General features: G+C 44.3%; 2 protein-coding genes across 2 annotated transcripts; both read right to left on the reverse strand.

Moving 5' to 3' along the window:
- Window positions 1-775: 775 nt before the first annotated feature.
- On the reverse strand, window positions 776-8,333 carry LOC116891297 (acylcarnitine hydrolase-like). Its single transcript, XM_032892207.1, has 12 exons — window positions 8,186-8,333; window positions 7,188-7,398; window positions 5,415-5,556; window positions 4,648-4,781; window positions 4,313-4,571; window positions 3,510-3,608; window positions 3,110-3,250; window positions 2,905-2,985; window positions 2,548-2,692; window positions 2,049-2,186; window positions 1,604-1,676; window positions 776-1,179 (listed from the first exon to the last, which is right to left on the reverse strand). Exons 1-12 carry the CDS (start codon window positions 8,259-8,261, stop codon window positions 993-995), a joined length of 1,686 nt encoding a protein of 561 aa, XP_032748098.1. The 5' UTR covers window positions 8,262-8,333; the 3' UTR covers window positions 776-992.
- Window positions 8,334-12,205: 3,872 nt separating this feature from the next.
- LOC116891296 (acylcarnitine hydrolase-like) lies at window positions 12,206-19,138 on the reverse strand. The gene is made up of 12 exons (XM_032892206.1): window positions 18,993-19,138; window positions 17,983-18,193; window positions 16,795-16,936; window positions 16,065-16,198; window positions 15,730-15,988; window positions 14,894-14,992; window positions 14,521-14,661; window positions 14,311-14,391; window positions 13,941-14,085; window positions 13,436-13,573; window positions 13,008-13,080; window positions 12,206-12,586 (listed from the first exon to the last, which is right to left on the reverse strand). The coding sequence occupies exons 1-12, from the start codon at window positions 19,066-19,068 to the stop codon at window positions 12,400-12,402; spliced, it is 1,686 nt and encodes a 561-aa protein (XP_032748097.1). The 5' UTR covers window positions 19,069-19,138; the 3' UTR covers window positions 12,206-12,399.
- Window positions 19,139-19,739: the final 601 nt, after the last annotated feature.

Here is a 19,739-nt window from a genome sequence, read left to right on the forward strand (position 1 = left end):
ACTTTCATGTGCATCTACAGAGCTGATAAGCAGAGGCATGCTGGCAGTAGGAACTTCAATCAATGCTGTTCATATAGAATGGACACATCATACATGGTCAGTCTCACTGAAAGGAAGGTCTTCCCTCCCCCCATTTCAAGTCAGCAAGGACTTAATATTTTCCTTGTAATGGTCTTGTTTGCACATCCCACCAGGAGAGGGCACAAGCAGTGATCCTTGAAACTGATTTCCCAGAGAACAGTTTCTCATTACACAACGACTCTATGGGCATCTTGACCCTGAATTTCCCAATCTATAAGACTGCACATCTGTTACTGTTGTTGTAAGGTACTGGTTATGATTTTTGTTTTGCTTCAGAGTGGTGGGTCTTGTTATCGTGCCCCAGGCTTCTGTAATACTTTTGTCTCAGCCTTCAGACATTTGAGAACACTGATGGTGTGAGTGCAGTTTGTAGTTTATAATCTTTTGGGAAGAGCATTTTGAAGGCAATAGGGTTTAGACAAATCAGGTTTCTTGTGGCCAGTTACACATATGAGAAAACAACTTGCAAAAGAGGATACAGGATTTTGATGCAGTCACTCTCCTGCAGTCAACATTCCCGGAAGCATCTGCTTCATTTGAAGAGGCTCTTGCACTTGGAAAGAGGAGAGTGAGAATGGGGAGAAGTCATGGAAAGAAGAAAGGAAGGAAGGATGAAAGGAAAAAAGAAGGAAAGAAAGAAGGAAGAAGGAACCTAGTTTCAGTGAAGGGTTAAAGATGATCTGGGTACTTAGGGTTCATATATCCACACTATTATGGGAACTTTTATTGAGTCCAATTAAATTTTGCCCGGAAGAATAAAGAGTAACACACGGAGGGCTTCTCATTCATGTCAGAAAGGGAAAATATTGGGATTGGAAAGGATTCTGAGTGTTGGAACAAAAAATTAGACTTTGAAACTCAGAATGATCCCACCTGCCCTCACTCCCACACTCTGTTCCTTTCACCAGACACTACAGCTCTGCATGGTTTTTCTGAGCTCCATGTAGCTCCTGGATCTTCTGGGGCAGAGTCTTGGTCCAGAACTGCAGCCTTCTGGCCTTCAGGGCTCGGTCCACAGCAGGCTGGGTGTCCAACTGCAGGTACTGCTCATCGTGGTCCAACACAGGCCAGTAGGGTAGACCCTCGCTGTTGGGGTTCCTGTGGATATGCCACCCAGAAAAGAACACTCATCCAAAGCCTGATTCTATGTTTTGGGTCAGGATAATGGAAAATTTAGAACACCAACTAAGGGGTCTGATGGGATGGGTGTCCCAATATGTGCATACAAGTGTCACTCACAAGTTTCTGCTTCATGTAGGGGAGACTACCTGACCTGTTTTATGTCTCCCCCTAAGAGGTAAGATCTAAAGAACAGTACCATAGCACTATAGCCCACAAGCTAGGCCACCGTGAGATAACTAGTATGCGACACTTACAACATATCAAGATATATGTATAAATGAGTTACTATGTAGAAAAGACTCTAGCAGGTGGTGGAAGATTCATGCATGCTAGAAGGTGACCATCCAAAAGGAAGCCCTAGATAGGGACTCACTTGTGAGGTTGAGAGGTGTGTTCTTACCCATGTCTTGCAAAATTGGCCCAGTACTTCATCATCCGCCTACTCAGCAGCTTCTCCTCCTCAGTGATGTCAACTGGAGTCATGAGAGAGACAAAGTGTATGCCACCTCATGCAACTGTCAATTCATTTTTCATGTGCATCATTGCAGCTGCTGTCTGACCCTAAACTATTGGCTTTGTTGCCTCCCTTCTTCATTATCCAGAAACCAAGATTATGCAAGTTTCTAATTCAGTTCCTGCCCTGATGTGGCCTTAGCGCCTCCATCACAGGGTAGACTAGGAAGGGAGCAGATTCCAAGCTGCGCACAGTTTTGAGGCCATAATACACATTTATTCTTTTCCCTTCCCATAACCTAGGTTTTCTAAAATGGACTGGAAAATCAGGAGTCCCTGCAGGAAGGTCACCTGGGACCTGATTCAGTTCTAGAAAAGAAATGAAGACTCACCTTGTATGCCCCAGAAGAAGGACCCAAAGACAAAAGGAACCTCATCACCATGGTCAGCCTTCACGTGGGGTGGCCTGACATTCTTGAAAGAGCTGGGTGCATGTTGGAACTCATAGAAGTAGACAGGGGCATGGGAACCTGGGGATGGGACAAAGAGTGACTTAGTTATCTCTTACCTAAAGTTTTTCTGACAAATATTTAACAAAATACCTTGATAAAAAGTCACCTAGAATCATAGAATGTAAATGGGAGAGTGAACCCCAGGCTGGAGCACTAGCCAATGAAAAGTCCTTGACTCATCAGTGCCCATGGCCTTCCCAGCTGAGTGGTTTTGTTAGGTCAATAGAGTGTCAGCAACCCATTTTCTCCTCTGTAGACAGATTTTGCTCTCTTAAACTAGGACATGAGGAGACCTGGGTACCCACACTGCTCCACAGTGTTCATCCCATGACCCCCATTTCTGAACTACTGCAATCAGCCTTAACACAGATGTACCCACGTTGAAAGTGTGCTACTTGGAGTGCAGGGATCACAAACAGGAAGTCTCCCATCATCTCAGTGTACTGTATTTGTAGGGTCTGGGGATCATCAGTATTCCCCATGTACTCTTCCATTAGCAGGTCACCACACTCAGGAGGAAGCATCTGCACCAAGGAGATCCAGAACAATATGGTTAGGCATAGTATAGGTTCAGTAGGCAACAACATTTGCTCTTTGGGAGAATGCAGCTGGGATGACATAGGGTCTGAGGGCCCCACACAGAATCACCATATGCACTGATTTTATTACTAGAGATGCTGTCTGAAAAGGATACATGAGAGACCCCTCTATGTGGCAAGGACCTGAGGTATCTCACCATTTGTGCTGCTGTATCCTTTAGAACAGCCTGCAGGTTCTCTCTGGATAGCTCCTTTATTATTTGAGCAGAGCCCATGACCTGGGAGACAGAAGACAGTCTTAAGTGTGGCATCTGATGGACTTGGATTAAAGATTTATTGAGTTTCTATTGCTTAGCATTCATATACTCTCCAGGCTCCCAGAGGATTGGACCTGTGCCTCACCATAGGAACAATGCAACAGTACTCATCACTGTTAACACCGATGATGCTGGGGACAGGGTGAAAATCCTCAGATGCCAACAGCTCTTTGGGATGCCTGGGTAGGAACTCTCCATCCACCACAGCGGGGATCATCTTGAAGACCTGAGTGGCATTAAAGGTCAATGCTGAAAGTTAATGAAATAAATACCCTGATGTCCACTGAATCACCTCCACCTTTTTCTCATTTCTCACTTGTTTCAATGTGATCTGCTCACCCTGGAAGAGAATCTACACTTAGATAAGCCTATCTTGATATTCATTTTGCACACAGAACTGAAAGAACACAAAGGCATAAAGATAAGGTATTTGGTTCAGAATCCCACATCATGTAGACCAGGTTTTTCCAGATAATTATTCCAACCTTGTTAATGACCAGAATCTCTGCTCCACTCTTGGCTCTCAGGCAGCGCACCAGGGCCTCTGAGTCCATAGCCTCACATCCAGAGAGCTTGGCCACTGTCTGCAAAGGAAAAGAGGCAAGAAGAACTGTTCTCAATCCAATTTGATGTTGTTGTGTCTAATTCCAACACTATAGTGTGTTGTGTGGATTGGAATAAATAAATGTTCCCATTGTCCTATTGCTCAAAGGTGACAGCCAGCAAGCAGGACTCTACTTGCACATGTTTAGGGTAGCTTTGTTTTCTTTACCTATCTTTCTGTGTTTCATGAATTGGGGAAATTATAATTGTCTAAAGGTCCCTACATGAAGGTTAGAGGGCAAAGTCTCAGTCTTCACTGCCCCTTTATTTGACAGGGTGACTTCTTGTTTTATTGTTGCCTGTCCCCATGAGCCGGTCTGTGAACATCCAAGGATTCTCTGGTGCCCATCTATCCACAATAACATGAGAATTTCAGTTGTGTGTTAATGTCTCAAGCCCTTTATGTGTTCTTGGGATTTGAACCTAATCACTTCATGCTTGCACTCCAAGCAGTTTTAAAACCCAGTTAACCAGCTTCCAAACACATGCAGACTTATTTTTGCCAATGGTGGAAACTGCAAGGACTATAGTTCATGGACAGATAGCATACTCATCCAGTATGAAGTAGACGCAAGTAGATGATAACCCCCGAGTTTCTCAGAAATTATTGGAAAGACTATTTCCCCACTGAACAGAACAGTGGAGTACCAGAGTATAAAGAGGCATCAGGGCTGAGGACACTTACAGTGGAGACCGTCTCAGAGGTTTCAGAGATAAGGTCAGGCAGCAGGGCCACTCCACTCTCCATGATGGCACCATGGAAGAGCCCTTGAGACATGGGGGATATAACATGTGAAGACACACTTGTGCCACCTGCAGACTCGCCAAAAATAGTGACACGGTTAGGGTTGCCTCCAAAATGGGCGATATTCTGCTGGACCCAACGTAGGGCAGCCACTTGGTCCAGGTATCCCCAGTTGCCTCTGGCGTGCTCATCTCCAGTGCTGAGAAGTGGAAGATACATGGATCAAAAGGCTGTCTGGGTTCTGATTAGCTACCATTGCCCAGTAATGGCCTTACCTGAAAAAGCCCAGGACACCCAGACGATACTGGATAGCGACAACCACCAAGTCCTCATTGACTGCCAATAGAGATCCATCACACATGGAAGCCATTCCTATAACCAGTCCACCTCCGTGGATGCACACCATTACCTGGAGAAGTGAAGGGAGATGCCAGGAAAGTCCTAACCTGTCCAAGCTCTCTGATCTGCTTACTAGAATATCCACTGCTGTGCCTCTGTGCAGCTACCAAAATATATAAAAATCCCTAGGATTTTAGGGCCTTGGCCACAGCCAGGGACCTCTAGTATTCCCATTAGTGTACTTCTAGTCCCCATCCCACCATGTGTCTCAGTTTGAATTCATGGCTCTCTACATAGAGGAACATCATCCTTACTCAGATTCTTCACAGTGGAACAAAGAGGAGTGTCTCTATGGATATCTCTCTAAATTAAAAATTGAAAGGGTCACCAACTCTCATAGTCACAACAGAAACATAAATGTATAAATTTGTGTGGCCTCAGAGTTGAGGTCTTGAACCCCTAAGTGCTTCTGCAGAGCACAAGTTGTAGAATGATTTCTGGTTTTATCAAAGAGCCTTTGATGGCTCTGTGTTCCATATTCAGTTTTCAGCTGTATTGTGTGGCTGAGATGGCCTTCTTTGACCCGAGTAAGTTAAGACTTTCATCAGGGTCCACCCTGCAATGGAACTCAGGTTTATTTTGTCCCTTCTAACCATCTTGACAAAATGCCCTCTCCCATAGCTGACCATGGCCTGACACTCACAGGCAGGTTAGAGCCCTCACGGGCATGGGCTGGTGCATAGATGTTGAGATACAGGCAGTCCTCAGACATAGGAGTGGAAGACAGTATCATTTTCATATCCGGCAAGCCTACTTCATCCAGCATATCAAGATTTTGCAGACACCTTTGAAAATAGCAAACAGATATTCCAAGACATGGATGGTGAGCAATGTGAGTCTGGAGATTTGATCTCAGCCATGTTCAGCTGCAGCTCCTCATGGTGTTTGTGAACACAAAGTCTCTCTCTAAAGTCCAAGTGAGGTAAAGGCCACAAGCTCTATGAAAGCTGGGGTGGAGCCAGATATCTGGGGAGGCTGCCAGTTAGGTGGGGCCTGGATTTTAATCTTTGTAAGTCTGGGATAGAGAGACTAGTAGTTGTCTCCATGGAAATGATTGGCTGTCTGCAGTGACATTCATTGAATTGTATGAGAAAAGCAAGTCAAGCATTAGCGGTCGTGCAAGTATTTTCTTGTCTCTGTTCCTGGATGTCATGGCTTGTATATGCTTGGCCCAGGGAGTGGCACTATTAGAAATTGTGGCCCTGTTGGAGTAGGTGTGTCACTGTGGGTGTGGGCTTTAAGACCCTCACCCTAGCTGCCTGGAAGTCAGTATTCTGCTAGCAACCTTCAGATGAAGATGTAGAGCTCTCAGCTCCTCCTGCACTGTGTCTGCCTAGATGCTGCCATGTTCCCACCTTAATGATACTGGACTGAACCTCTGAACCTGTAAGTCAGCTCCATAGTGGTTAAGAGCACTGACTGCTCTTCCAGAGGTCCTGAGTTCAAATCCCAGCAACCACATGGTGGCTCACAACCATCCGTAATGAGATCTGATGCCCTCCTCTGGTCTTTCTGAAGACAGCTGCAGTGTGCTTTGCAATAAATAGATAAATCTTTAAAAAATAAAAGTAAATGAATGCTGTCCTTTATAAGTCTTGCCATGTTCATGGCATCTGTTCACAGCAGTAAAACCCTAACCAAGACACTGGGTATGGCTGTGATGTGATCAGCTCGTATAACTTTGTTTCACTGTCTTTCCTCCCGCCCCCCATGATGGATTGTAATCTGGAGCCTCTAATAGTTGCTTTCTCCTTTAACTTGTTTTTGTTGGTATTTTATTACAGCAACAGAAAACAAACTAAGATCCCCATATTGGAGTGTTGGACTTCCAGAGCTACAAAAGGATTCAATAGACAATGCTGCTGCCCTAAAGGGTAGTGAGTAGTCCTTTGTCATGTGTGCAGACTCTCAGGGAACTTCGCTTGTCTGAAGTGTCTCCAGAGGATAATTACATCTATTTGTTCCCTAGTCAATGGCACACGGCCTTATAGGATTTCACAATGACTGTGAGGATGGGGTTAGCATTATCTATCACTGCTGTCCTCCTCAAGTACCTGAAGTATATTCTCCTGGATTTAGTGTACTTGCTGCCTAATAGGTGACATTTACTCATGCCTAGGGATGCCCCCATTGTGGTAGAGGACACTTTGCTTAACTGGAATGTGTGAAAAATTTTATCTTTGTTTCTCTCCATAATACCTCCACGTTATTCCCTATGAGTGTGAAGCTCTGATCCAGGAGCATGGTACAGTTGTTCTAATTAATCTTAGCACAGCATCAGAAAAATGCATGAGGCACTCATCTACAAAGAGAGAAAACTTCTGTGTAGCTGAGATGGAGGAGACACTTTGGCATGACCCAAAACTCAGAGCACAGTCTCCCCCAGAGCCTGAAACCCTCTGGGTCCAGAACTTACATGGCTGGTTGTGAGGTCGCATCTCTCACACCACTCCATGGCTCAGGGGCCTCAGGAGGTGCAAAGCGCAGTGGTCCTACAGGAGGTTTGGCAAAAGGAATTCCCAGGAAGGCGTGGACACCAGCTTTAGTGTCCTTCACGTGGTCGAGCTTGCCTCGGACCTGGCCCGTGTGTGTGGTCCTGATGGGGCTGGACTCCGGTGAGTCCTGAGCTGGTGGAGAGATACTTCAGGGTTAGTTTTCTGTAATCAGTTGCCAGCAGATTGTGAGATTCCCGTCTCAATGTTACCAGGGCACAGAAGAAGGGAACCCAGCCAACCCCTACCCGAGTTCACCTGAGGCATGTGAATGTGGGAGCTTCCCTATCCCTCAGGCTAGGAACCTTTTTTATGTCCATTTTGAAGTACGCCAGAACATTTCCCTAGCCAAAGAAGTCATCGCATATTCAGAGCCATTTGGTCACATGAAATTATGATAATTGGAATACACATACACCAAGTAGGGAAGAGTGCCTTCTTATTTCCCCCAGAATTGTCTCCTGCTGTCTCCAAAGCTCCTTACACTGAATTGTCTCCTCAGTATGGAGTGGTCTTAGATGTCTCTGACCCTCTGAGTGCCAGTGTGTGCACAAAACATGTGTGCTTTTGTCGGGGAAGTGGTAAGCATGTTTCCCATCTTTTGTGTATTGTGCCATTCTTCAATCTGTGGGTCATGATCACTGGAGATCACATATTTTTGATGCTCTTAGGAGCTAAGAAACCACTCAAGAGCAACATTACAGTAAGAAAGAAGCAGTAAAAATAATTTTATAGTTGAGTGTTTCTAATGTCATCGGATACGTGGGTTTTCCAATGGCCAGGACATACGGGTTGAGAATGGCTGATCTAAGTTTACCATCAGTGCCCCTCCCATTCCTTCTCTCCCACAGGCTAAACTCTGACAAGCAGAGCTTGCATCTCTGACTCCAGTCATCCCCATTGCCAGTTTAGTGAGCCTTACCCCGCACATGGATAAGAAGAAGCAGGAGCCCAAAGAGCACAGCATTCAGCCAGCTGTGCAGTTGGTTCCGTGGCATGATCAGCTCTCAGTTCTGAGTCTGTGCTGCTAGAATGACCAAGTTTCACAAACAGGAAATATAAACAGCGAACCTTGCCCAGGTAGGAATTTAAACCGAAAGGATGTGGGCGGGGAACATGATGTGGTGGGTGAAAGTTCACATTGTAGAAGTGATTGGTCACATGTGACAGGAGCTAATGACCAGGAGGCAGGAAAAAAACCACCTCTGCTGCTTCTGTTCCCTCTCTGGCCTCCTGGAAACGCACAGTGTGGACTCTGGAGGTTGCCTGGGATATCAGGAACCCTGTCCTTAGACCTGGCCAGAAAGTTGTAACAGAACCTGGAGTGCTTCTGTGAGGAGGTCACAGTCAAGATGTCACAGGAGAATCAGGCAAATGCAGGAGCTTAGAGTGTGACCTGAATCCTCAAGACTTCTGTGCTTTGAAGACTCACTTTACTGAGCCTGTTTCCAGGGTCCCGGGTCCCTACAATCATTTTAGGACCTGTCTGACCCTCTCCCTATTAGGTCCCATTATTTTGTTGAGAAAACTGAAATTCTGTAGAGCCCACAGACCTGTTCTCTCCACTGTTATGAGGGGTCTCCTCTAGTGCTCAGCTCCTCCCAAGGTCAACTTCACAGTCACTCATTCATTTAACAAATAATGTTAATTGTTTGCATTTGTTGTACTCATAGATGTATGTGTTTGCAGATGCTCCCAGGCTATGGTTCATATATGGAGGTGAAAGGAGATTTTTTTAAGTCCGTATTATCCTTCCACCGTGTCAATCTCCAGAAGGAACTTAGGTCATCAGAAATGGAGGACCATTCTCTTACCATACCCTGATTACTGTCACTCTTATTCACACGAGCAGTATTTAATAGGGCTTTAATATCTCCAACTATGGACAATCTATGATAAGGCAGAGGTATAAACCTAAAAATAGAAGTTTCAGAATTGCAAAGAATCCGGAGAGGATATCAAAGACTCGGGAGCCCATATTCAGTCCAGCCTGCCTCTCTGGAGGAAGTTTCATGGGGATCAGTGTCAGATATCCTTTAGTGAGAATTGACCTTGACTCTAAATTCTGATTACCATCTTTATTATCCAGATAATAATCCAGAACTTTATAGCATGGCACTACTGAACTTCTTCCTTATGTCTCTCTGGTTGCTTCCCAGACATAGCACACCACAGTTTTTCCTTCCTCCCTGGGAAATCCATGTGTGCTCTGCTACTCACTGCACCATCGCTCAGAGGCCCTGTGTTGATGATGGCCATGGCCCCAGTGAAAATGTAAAATGAAGAAGACACTCAGGTTCTTCTCTGTCCAAAGAGGGAGTGAGTAGGGGGAGAGAGAGAGAGAGAGAGAGAGAGAGAGAGAGAGAGAGAGAGAGAGAGAGAGAGAACTTGCTTTGCCTCTCAGGATACACATGTCATGATCAGGGCCACCATGGATGTCATGATCAGGGCCACCATGGCATAAAGGGCAGGGAGGCAGAGCTTGAATGGCAACTGGCACTGAAATGTGGGGTATGGAGACCACCAGGAGAATTCCATGGGCTGGTAGACTCTTCAATATGTTGAGTCTCTAGCTGCTTTTACACCAGCTACTCAAATATCCATGATTTTTTACTTAGTTAAGGACCACTACTCTACCCACACAAGCTTGTCACCCACTTTAAGTGTAGGGCCATTGGTATTACAACAGTGTCTCCCCCCCACTTGTAAATTTGGAAACTCAATCCCTGAGATATTCTGTAGTTAGACAATTGATACGGCCTGGAATTTTTTGATGACATATATCAATACCATCCACAGGAGCATCTAACATTCCATCCACAGTTTCATTATGAGCTGTCTCTGGGACTACAGACTACATTTTGAGTACCTCATTTTTGTAAAAGATCCATTCCACATAATTTCATGTGTATGTCAGCCACATAAGGTTGTAACTTCCCTGTTTTTCCTTCTGGTTACACACATCAACCCATGGTATACTTTGTTTTATTTGAGATAATTTTTCATTGGATTTTTTAAAATTTGCATTTCAAATGTTATTTCCTTTCCCGGTTTCCCGGACATAAGCCCCCTATCCCATCCCCCTCCCCTTCTTCTATAAGGGTGTTCCCCTCACATCCACCCCCTTCCCACCCCACTATATCCCCTCCTATGAATATTTTTGTTTCTCCTTTAAGGAGGAGTGAAGCATCCACACTTTGGTCATGCTTCTTGAGCTTCTTGTGGTCTGTGGATTGTATCTTGGGTAATTTGAGATTTTGAGCTAATATCCACTTATCAGTGAGTGCATACCATGTGTGTTTTTCTGTGATTGGGTTACCTCACTCAGGATGATATTTTCCAGTTCCATCCATTTGCCTATGAATTTCATAAAGTCATTGTTTTTGATAGCTGAGTAATATTCCAGTGTGTAGATGTACCACATTTTCTGTATCCATTCCTCTGTTGAAGGGCATCTGGGTTCTTTCCAGCTTCTGGTTCTTATAAACAAGGCTGCTATGAACATAATGGAGCATGTGTCTTTGTTGTATGTTGGAGCATCTTTGGGTATATGCCCAAGAGAGGTATAGCTGGGTCCTCAGGTAGTGCAATGTCCAATTTTCTGAGGATTCTGTAGACTGATTTCCAGAGTGGTTGTACAATTTGCAATCCCACCAACAATGGAGGAGTGTTCCTCTTTCTCCACATCCTCACCAGCATTTGCTGTCACCTGAGTTTTTGATCTTAGCCATTCTCACTGGTGTGAGGTGGAATCTCAGGGTTGTTTTGATTTGTATTTCCCTGATGACTAAGGATACTGAACATTTCTTTAGGTGTTTCTCAGCCATTCGGCATTCCTCAGCTGTGAATTCTTTGTTTAGCTCTGAACCCCATTTTAATAGGGTTATTTAGCTCTCTAGAGTCTAACTTTGTGAGTTCTTTGTATATTTTGGGTATTAGTCCTCTATCAGATGTAGAATTGGTAAAGATCTGTTCCCAATCTGTTGGTTGCCGTTTTGTCCTAATGACAGTGTCCTTTGCCTTACAGAAACTTTGCAGTTTCATGAGGTCCTGTTTGTTGATTCTTGATCTTAAAGCATAAGCCATTGGTGTTCTGTTCAAGAAATTTTCCCCAGTGCCCATGTGTTTGAGACTCTTCCCCACTTTTTCTTCTAGCTGAGTGTATCTGGTTTGGACTTGATCCACTTGGACTTGAGCTTTGTATGAGATAATTTTCTAATTCCTATAAACTATATATAAACCTTCTGAAATATCCTCATACAGGAGTTGGTGAAAACTGCTTTTAAAGTCTTTAATGGCTGAGAGGAGGTGGTTGACTTTTCCCAACAGGCTTAGCTACAGCAGAAGGCTACTCTCCAAACCCAAGCTTTAGCAGTTGCCCTGAGGCCAACTGCATCTCTGCAGAAGGAACAGAGAGGTTATGTATGCCCTATTCCATTCAGGACCAGCCTAAGTCAACTCTGCTAAGGGCCTGTTTAAAATGGGGTCATGAAAGACATTGGTCCTACTGCTGCTTCAACTGTGGCAGCCCTCTAAGCCATGCCCTACCTGCTAGAAGCCTGGCCACTGAAAGTCAGCAAGCCCCCAGTCAGGCTTGCCCTCTGTGCAATTTAAAGTTTATGATCTTTTGGGAACAGCATTCTGAAATGATGAAGGCAATAGGGTAAGTTTTCTGTTGCCAATTTTAAATATATATAAAAAAAGCAATGTATTGCTGAAAGTAGAGACAAGATTTTGACATAGTCACTCTCCTGCTGCCAACAGTCCCTGAAGCATCCACTTCATTTGGAACTTGGAGAAGAGGAGAGTAAAGATGGGGAGAAGATAATGGAAGAAAGGAATGAAGTAATGATGGAAGGAATGAAAGAAGGAAAGGAGGAACCTAGTTTCAGTGAAGGATTAAAGAAGATGGAGGCACTTTGGGGCTCACACAGCCACACTATTTGAGAATGTCTTGAATTTAATGAAAGTTTGTCCATAATGATAAGGAATAACATACAGAGAGTTTTTTATACATGAAAGCTCAAAGGCTAAGGTTACAAGTGCTTATGTAAGTGTTGGAACAAATAAAAATAAATAAATGGACTTTGTAGTGCTATTGACTCTAAACCCAAAAACCTTTCCTGACACAGGGTACTAAAGCTCTGTGTGATTGTCCTGAGCCCCCTTTAGCTCCTGGATCTTCTGGGGCAGAGTCTTTGTCCAGAACTGCAGCCTTCTGGCCTTCAGGGCTCTGCCCACAGCAGGCTGGGTATCCAGCTGCAGGTACTGCTGATCATGGTCCATCACGGGCCAGTAGGGTAGACCCTCACTGTTGGGGTTCCTGTGGATATGAACAGGAAAAGAACAGTATGGTTACATCCATCCAAAGCCTGATTCTATGTTTTGGGTCAGGGCAATGGAAAAATTAGGACATTGGTTAAGGGGTCTGATGGGATAGGTGTCCTGATATGTACATACGAGTGTCACTCATGAGTTTCTGCTTCATATGGGGAAAACTACTTGATCTATTTTATGTCTCCCCCCTAAGAGGCAAGATCCAAAGAACAGTACCAAAGCACTATCGCCTACAAGCTAGGTCACCGTGAGATGACCAGTATGTGATACCTACAAAATATCAAAATATATGTATAAATGAGTTACCATGTAGAAAAGACTCTATCATGTGGTGGAAATTCATTCATGTTAGAAGGTGACCATCCAAAAGGAAGCCCTTGATGTAAGGTTGAGAGGTGTGTTCTTACCCCTGTCTTGCAAAGTTGGCCCAGTACTTCATCATCCTCCTGCTCAGCAGCTTCTCCTCCTCAGTGAAGTCAACTGAAGTCATGAGAAATGAGAAATGCAACTGTAACTTCACGTGCATCATTGCAGCTGCTGTCTGACCCCAAACTATTGGCTTTGTTGCCTCCCTTCTTCATTATCCAGAATCCAAGATCAATGCAAGTTTCTAATTCAATTCCTGCCCTGATATGACATCAGCTCCTCCATCACAGGCTAGACTGGGAAGGGTGAAGATTCTAAAGTGGGCATGGTTTTTGGGATATAGTATGGTACAAATTTGATTTTCTCTGCTCCCAGAACCTAGCTTTCCTCAAATGGATCGAGAGCTCAGAAGTCCCCCAGGAACTCAACTGGGACCTCATTCAGTTCAAGAAAAGAAAGGAATACTCACTTTTCATGTCCCAAAAGAAGTACCCAAAGACAAAAGGAATTTCATCACCATGGTCAGCCTTCACGTGGGGTGACCTGATATCCTTGAGGAAGGTGATCTGATGTTGGAACTCATAAAAGTAGACAGGAGCATGGGAACCTGGAGGTGGGACAAAGAGTGATATAGTGGCTGCTCACGTGAAACTTTTTTCTGATACATATTTGGTGACACGATACCTTGATAAAAAGTTACCTTGAATCACAAAAGTTAAATGGGAGAGTGAACCCCAGGCAGGAGGAGCACTAGCTATGGAAAAGCCCTTGACTAATCAGTGCCCATGGCCTTCCCAGCTGAGTGGTTTTATTAAGTCAATAGAGTATCAGCAACCTATTTTCTACCTCCATAGCCAGATTTCACTCTCTTAAACTAGACATGAGGAGACCTGGACATGACCACACTCCATGGTGCTTACCCATGTCCCCCATCTCTGAGCTGCTCCCCTAAGCCTTGTCACACATGTACTCACACTGAAAATGTGCCACTTGCAGTGCAGGGATCACAAACATGAAGTCTTCCATCAACTCTGTAAACTGTTCTTGGAGGGTCTTCGGGTCCTCAATGTCCCCCATGTACTCTTCCATCAATAGGTCACTACACTCCAGAGGCAGCATCTATACCAAGGAGATCAGGAACATTGAAGTTGGTGCATTGTAGGTTAGGTAGGCAGTAGTAGCCTTTAGTGGTCTGGGATGATATAGGGTATAGGTAAAAAGGTTCATGATCTGAGTTAACCCCATACCAAATCATACATATATACTGAATTTTATTAATAGGGATGCTGTCAGAGAACACATATATATAACCAGACTATTAGGGCAGGACGAGAAGTATTTCACCAGTTGTGCTGTTGTCTTCTTAAGAATAGCTTGCAGGTTCTCTCTGGATAGCTCCTTTATCATTTGAGTAGTGCCCATGATCTGTTAGGCAGAAGACAGTCTTAAGTGTGGGGTCTGATGGACTTGGATTAAAGGTGTATTGTGTTTCCATAAGACACCTGCTAAGCATATGAGTCTCCAAGCTCCCAGAGCATTGGAACAACACCTCACCAGAGGAATGGTCCAACCGTATTCATCATTGTTGACACCAATGATGCTGGGGACAGGGTGAAAATCCTCAGATGCCAACAACTCTTTGGGATGCCTGGGTAGGAACTCTCCATCCACCACAGCAGGGACCATCTGGACAACCTGAGTATCATTAGAGGTCAATGCTGAAGGTTAATGAAATAAATATCCCAAGTCACTTCCCAGTATTTATCATTTCTCACTAGTTTCAGGGTGATCTACACTTAGATTAGCCTAACTTGATATTCATTTTGCACACAAAACTGAAAGAACACAAAGGCATAAAGATAAGGTATTTAGTTCAGAATCCCACAACATGTAGACCATGTTCTCTCAGACACACAATTCTCCCAACCTTGTTAATAGCCAGAATCTCTGCTTCACTCTTGGCTCTTAGACAGTGCACCAGGGCCTCTGAGTCCATGGCCTCACATCCAGAGACCTTGGCTATCATCTGCAAAGGAAATGAGGCAGGGAGCAGAATTCTTAATTTCAAGTCGATGCTGTTGTGCCTAATACCAACTCTACAGTGTGTGTTGTGTATATTGGAATAAATACGTATTGTTCCAATTGTCTTTTGTTCAAAAGTAACAGCCAGCATGCAGGACTCTTTTTACTTGCATATATTTAAGTTAGCTTTGTTTTCTTCACCTATCTTTCTGTGTTTAACAGATGAAGGAAACTATAACATTTTTAAGGTTTGTATATTAAGATTAGAGGAAAAAGTGTAATTCTTCATTGTCCCCCTCATTTGACAGAGTGGTTTTTTTTCTTCCTAGTACCTGATCTGGTCTGTGAACATTCAGGAATTCTCTGATATTGACTTGGCCTGACCTGACCAGAGTAACATGAGAATTACAGATGCATGTCACTGTCTCCAACCCTTTGTGTGTTCTCATGCTTTGAACTTATGGCTTCAGGCTTGCCTCCAGGTATTTTTTAAAAACCAATGAAACAACACCCAAGCACATGCATACTTATTTTTATCAGTGATAAAAGCTGCAAGGAGCAGTTTGCTTGTCTGATAACATACGTATCCAGTATGAAGTAGATGTGAGCAGACGCTAACCCCCGTGTTTCTCAGAAATTATTTTAAAGTAGTCATTTTCCATGCCCCTGGCTTTTGCCACTAAACACAGCACCAGAGCACCAGAATATAAAGACCAAGGCAGCAGGGCTGAGAACACTTACAGTAGAGACCATCTCAGAGGTGTCAGCAATAAGGTAGGGCAGCAGGGCCACTCCACTTTCCATGATAGCTCCATGAAAGAGCCCTTGGGACATGGGGGACACAACATGTGTAGACACACATGTACCACCTGCAGACTCGCCAAAAATAGTGACACGGTCAGGGTTGCCTCCAAAGTGGGCGATATTCTGCTGGACCCATCTTAGGGCAGCCACTTGGTCCAGGTATCCCCAGTTGCCTCTGGCATGCTGGTCTCCAGTGCTGAGAAGTGGAAGGGACATGGATCAAAGGGGTGCCTGGATTCTGGTCAGCTACCATTGCCCATTTGTGGCCTTACCTGAAAAAGCCTAGGACACCCAGACGATACTGGATAGTGACAACCACCAAGTCCTCATTGACTGTCAATAGAGATCCATCATACATGGAAGCCATGCCTGTCATCAGTCCTCCACCATGGACCCACACCATTACCTGGGGAAGTCAAGGGAGATGCCAGGAAGCTCCTAGCTTGTCCAAGCGCTCTGATCTGCTTACTAGAATTTCAAATGCTGTGCCTCTGCGCAGCTACAGACATATGCAAAAATTTCCTGGACTTCAGGACTTTGACCACTACCAGGGACATCTAGTAGCTGCTCGGTGTTCTTCTAGTCCCAATCCTGACTATTTATTGTACTTTGAATTAATGCCTCTATGTATAGAGTAATCTCATCACTACTCAGGTTCTTCACAGTAGAACAGAAGAGTGTCTTATAGATATCTCTACAGATTGAAATAGTAAAGGATCATCAACTCTCATTGTCACAACAGAAACATAAATGTATAAGTTTGGGTGGCCTCAGTCTTGAGCTCTTAAGTGGTTCTGCAGAGCACAAGGTGCAGAATAAGTACTGGTTTTATCAAAGAGCCTTTGATGGCTCAGTGCTCCAGTGCTTTGTGTCCCATATTCAGGTTTCAACTGCATTGTGTGACTGAGATGGTCTTCTTTGACCCAATGAAGCAATGGAACTCATGTTTCTTTTGTCCCTCCTAATCCCCTCTCTCTAAACTGGCCATGGCCTGACACTTACAGGCAGGTTAGAGCCCTCATGGGCATGGGCTGGTGCATAGATGTTGAGGTACAGGCAGTCCTCAGACATAGAGACAGGAGGCAGCTTCAGTTTCATCTCTTTCAAACCCTCTGCATTGATTACATCAAGATTTTGCAGACACCTGATGAAAAGAGCAGACAGATATTCCAGTAGATGGATGATACTCAAAACCAAATGTGAGTCTGGATTTTTTAAGGCCACTTCAGCTTCTCCCTGTGAAAGTTGGGTGAAGCCAGATTTTTAGGGAGGCCTCCAACAGGGTAGGGCCTCAATGTCTTTATTTCTGAGACTGGGATAGAGAGGCTACTAAGTATCTCCATGTTAATGATTGGTTGTCTGCAGTGATGTTCATGGAGTTGTATTAAGAACGGAAAAGCAAGTCAAGCATTAGCAGGCATGCAAACATTTTCTAGTGTCTGTTCCTGGACACGGCTATGATATGAGCAGCTCCTGTAGCTTTGTTTCACTGTGGTTTCTCTACAATGAAGGATTGTAATCTGGAGCCTCTCATAGTAGCTTTGTCCCCTAAATTGCATTTGTTGGTACTTTATTACAGCAACAGAAAACAAACTAAGACCCCCATCTTGGAGTGTTGGGCTCCTAGAGCTACCAAAGGATTCGATGGACAATGCTGCCCTAACAGCAGTAGTGAGAAGTCCTTCATCATATGTGCAGAGTCTCAGGGAATTTCTCTTGTCTGAAGTGTCTCCAGAGGAAATTCATTACACCTATTTGTTCCCTGGTCAATGGCACTTGGTCCTATAGGTTGTCATAGTGACTATGAGAGTGGGGTTAGTAAGTCTTGATTACTGTTGCATTCCTCAGGATCTGAAGTATATTCTCCTGGAATCAGCAGCACTGATGCCTAATAGATGACATTTACTCATTGTGACACTTCCCATTGTGGCAGAGAACACTGGGCTTATTCTGAACTTGTGAACACTTTATCATTTTTCCCCTCCAAAATACTTATCAGTGCCAAATTCTGACCCAGGAGCCTGACACAGTTGTTCTATTGAATCCATCACCAGAAAAAAATGCATGGGCACTCATCCACAAAGAGAGAAAACTTCTGTGTAGCTGAGATGGAAGAGACACTTCAGCATGGCCCAGAGCTCAGAGAATAGTTTTCTTCAGTACCTGAAACTCTCTGGGTCCAGAACTTACATGGCCGGATGTGAGGTCCCATCTCTCACACCACTCCATGGCTCAGGGGCCTCAGGAGGTGCAAAGCGCAGTGGTCCTACAGGAGGCTTGGCAAAGGGAATTCCCAGGAAGGTGTGGACACCAGCTTTAGTGTCCTTCATGTGGTCAAGTTTGCCTCGGACCTGGCCCATGTGTGTGTTTCTGATGGGGCTGGACTCTGGTGAGTGCTGACCTGGTAGAGAGATGCCTCATGGTTAGGTTTCAGCTGCCAGGAGATTCCCATCCCCTTCTTACTAGGGCACAGAGGAAGGAAACCCAGGACCCCCAGTTCAGTTTTAGAGTATGAGTATGGGAGTTTCCCTGTCCCTCAGGGACAGAAACCTTTTCTGTATTATTTTCTAAGGGTTCACCACCATTTCGCTAGTCAAAGAGATCACACACTCAGAGACATTTTGCCACTCGAATTTATGATTATTATCATTCTTATCCAAATGTTACTAGGAGTTACAGTCATAGCCATACTCAAAGGAGGGCAAATATCTCTTTATTTTCCCTGAATTCTCTATTGCTCTCACCAAATCTCACACTGAACTCCTCAGTATAGAGCGAACTTAGAAGTCTCTGCCCCTCTGAGTGGTATTGGGTCTACAAAAGTATGTGCTTTTTTAGGGGGGAATTGGTAGGCAAATGTTTCTCATACTTTTATCTATTGTACCAGTCCTCAACCTGTGGTTCATAACCAATGGAAAATATATTTCTGCTGCTCTTAGGAACTGAGAAACCACTCAAGAGCAACATTCAGTTAGGAGGCACTAAGATAAAATAATCGTATGGTTGGGTGTTTCTAATACCATTCATCTATGTTTTTTTTCCTATGGTTGTGACCTACAGGTTGAGAATGTCTGATCTATGGTTTTGATCAGTTCCCTCCCCATTCCCCATGCCTTCCCTCCCACAAGCTCAGCTCTTACAAGCAGGGCTTGGCATCTCTGACTTCAATCATTCCCCATTGCCAGTTTAGTGAGCCTCACCCTGCACATGGATAAGAAGAAGCAGCAGCCCAAAGAACACAGCATTCATCCAGTTATGTAGTTGGTTCAGTGGCATGATCAGCTCTCAGTTCTGAATCTGTGCTGTTAAGACGGCCAAGTTTCACAAACAGGAAGCAGAATGTGTAAGTCCTGCCCAGGCAGGAATTTAAACAAAAAAAGGATATAGGTGGGGAACTTGCTGCGGTCGGTCAAAGTTCTCATTGTAGGAGAAGTTATTAGTCATGAGTGACAGGAGCCAATGGCTAGGAGGCAGGGAAAGTCACCTCTGCTGTTTCTGTTCCCTCTCTGGCCTCCTGGCCCTCTCAAGACCCAGCATAAATTCTGGAACTTGACTGGGATATCAGGAACCCTATCCCCATACCTGGCCAGAAAGTTGTAATAGGAGAAGCCAGAGCACTTCTGTGAGAAGGTCACAGTCAAGATGTCACAGGAGAATCAGATGGACATGATGGACAGCAATTGTACAAGAATTAGGCAGAGATCAGCTCATTCTTCTAATAAGGGAGAAGAAAAATTTCCAACATCTCCAACTGAATGTGTGCACCCTGAAAATCTCAAAATGTGGCCTGTTTGAAATGAACATAGTTACATTCATTTGTTCACAATGACCAAGCTATGAAGATAAATGGATTGTTTGATTATATGCAAATCATTTAATAATTAAACTCTTCAAAACTAATATAGGTATTAAAATTCTAAAGTGCTCAGAGGAGTGTTTGCAGCAGG

Source organism: Rattus rattus, chromosome 2, assembly GCF_011064425.1.
Source record: "Rattus rattus isolate New Zealand chromosome 2, Rrattus_CSIRO_v1, whole genome shotgun sequence".
Classification (NCBI taxonomy): Eukaryota; Metazoa; Chordata; class Mammalia; order Rodentia; family Muridae; genus Rattus; species Rattus rattus.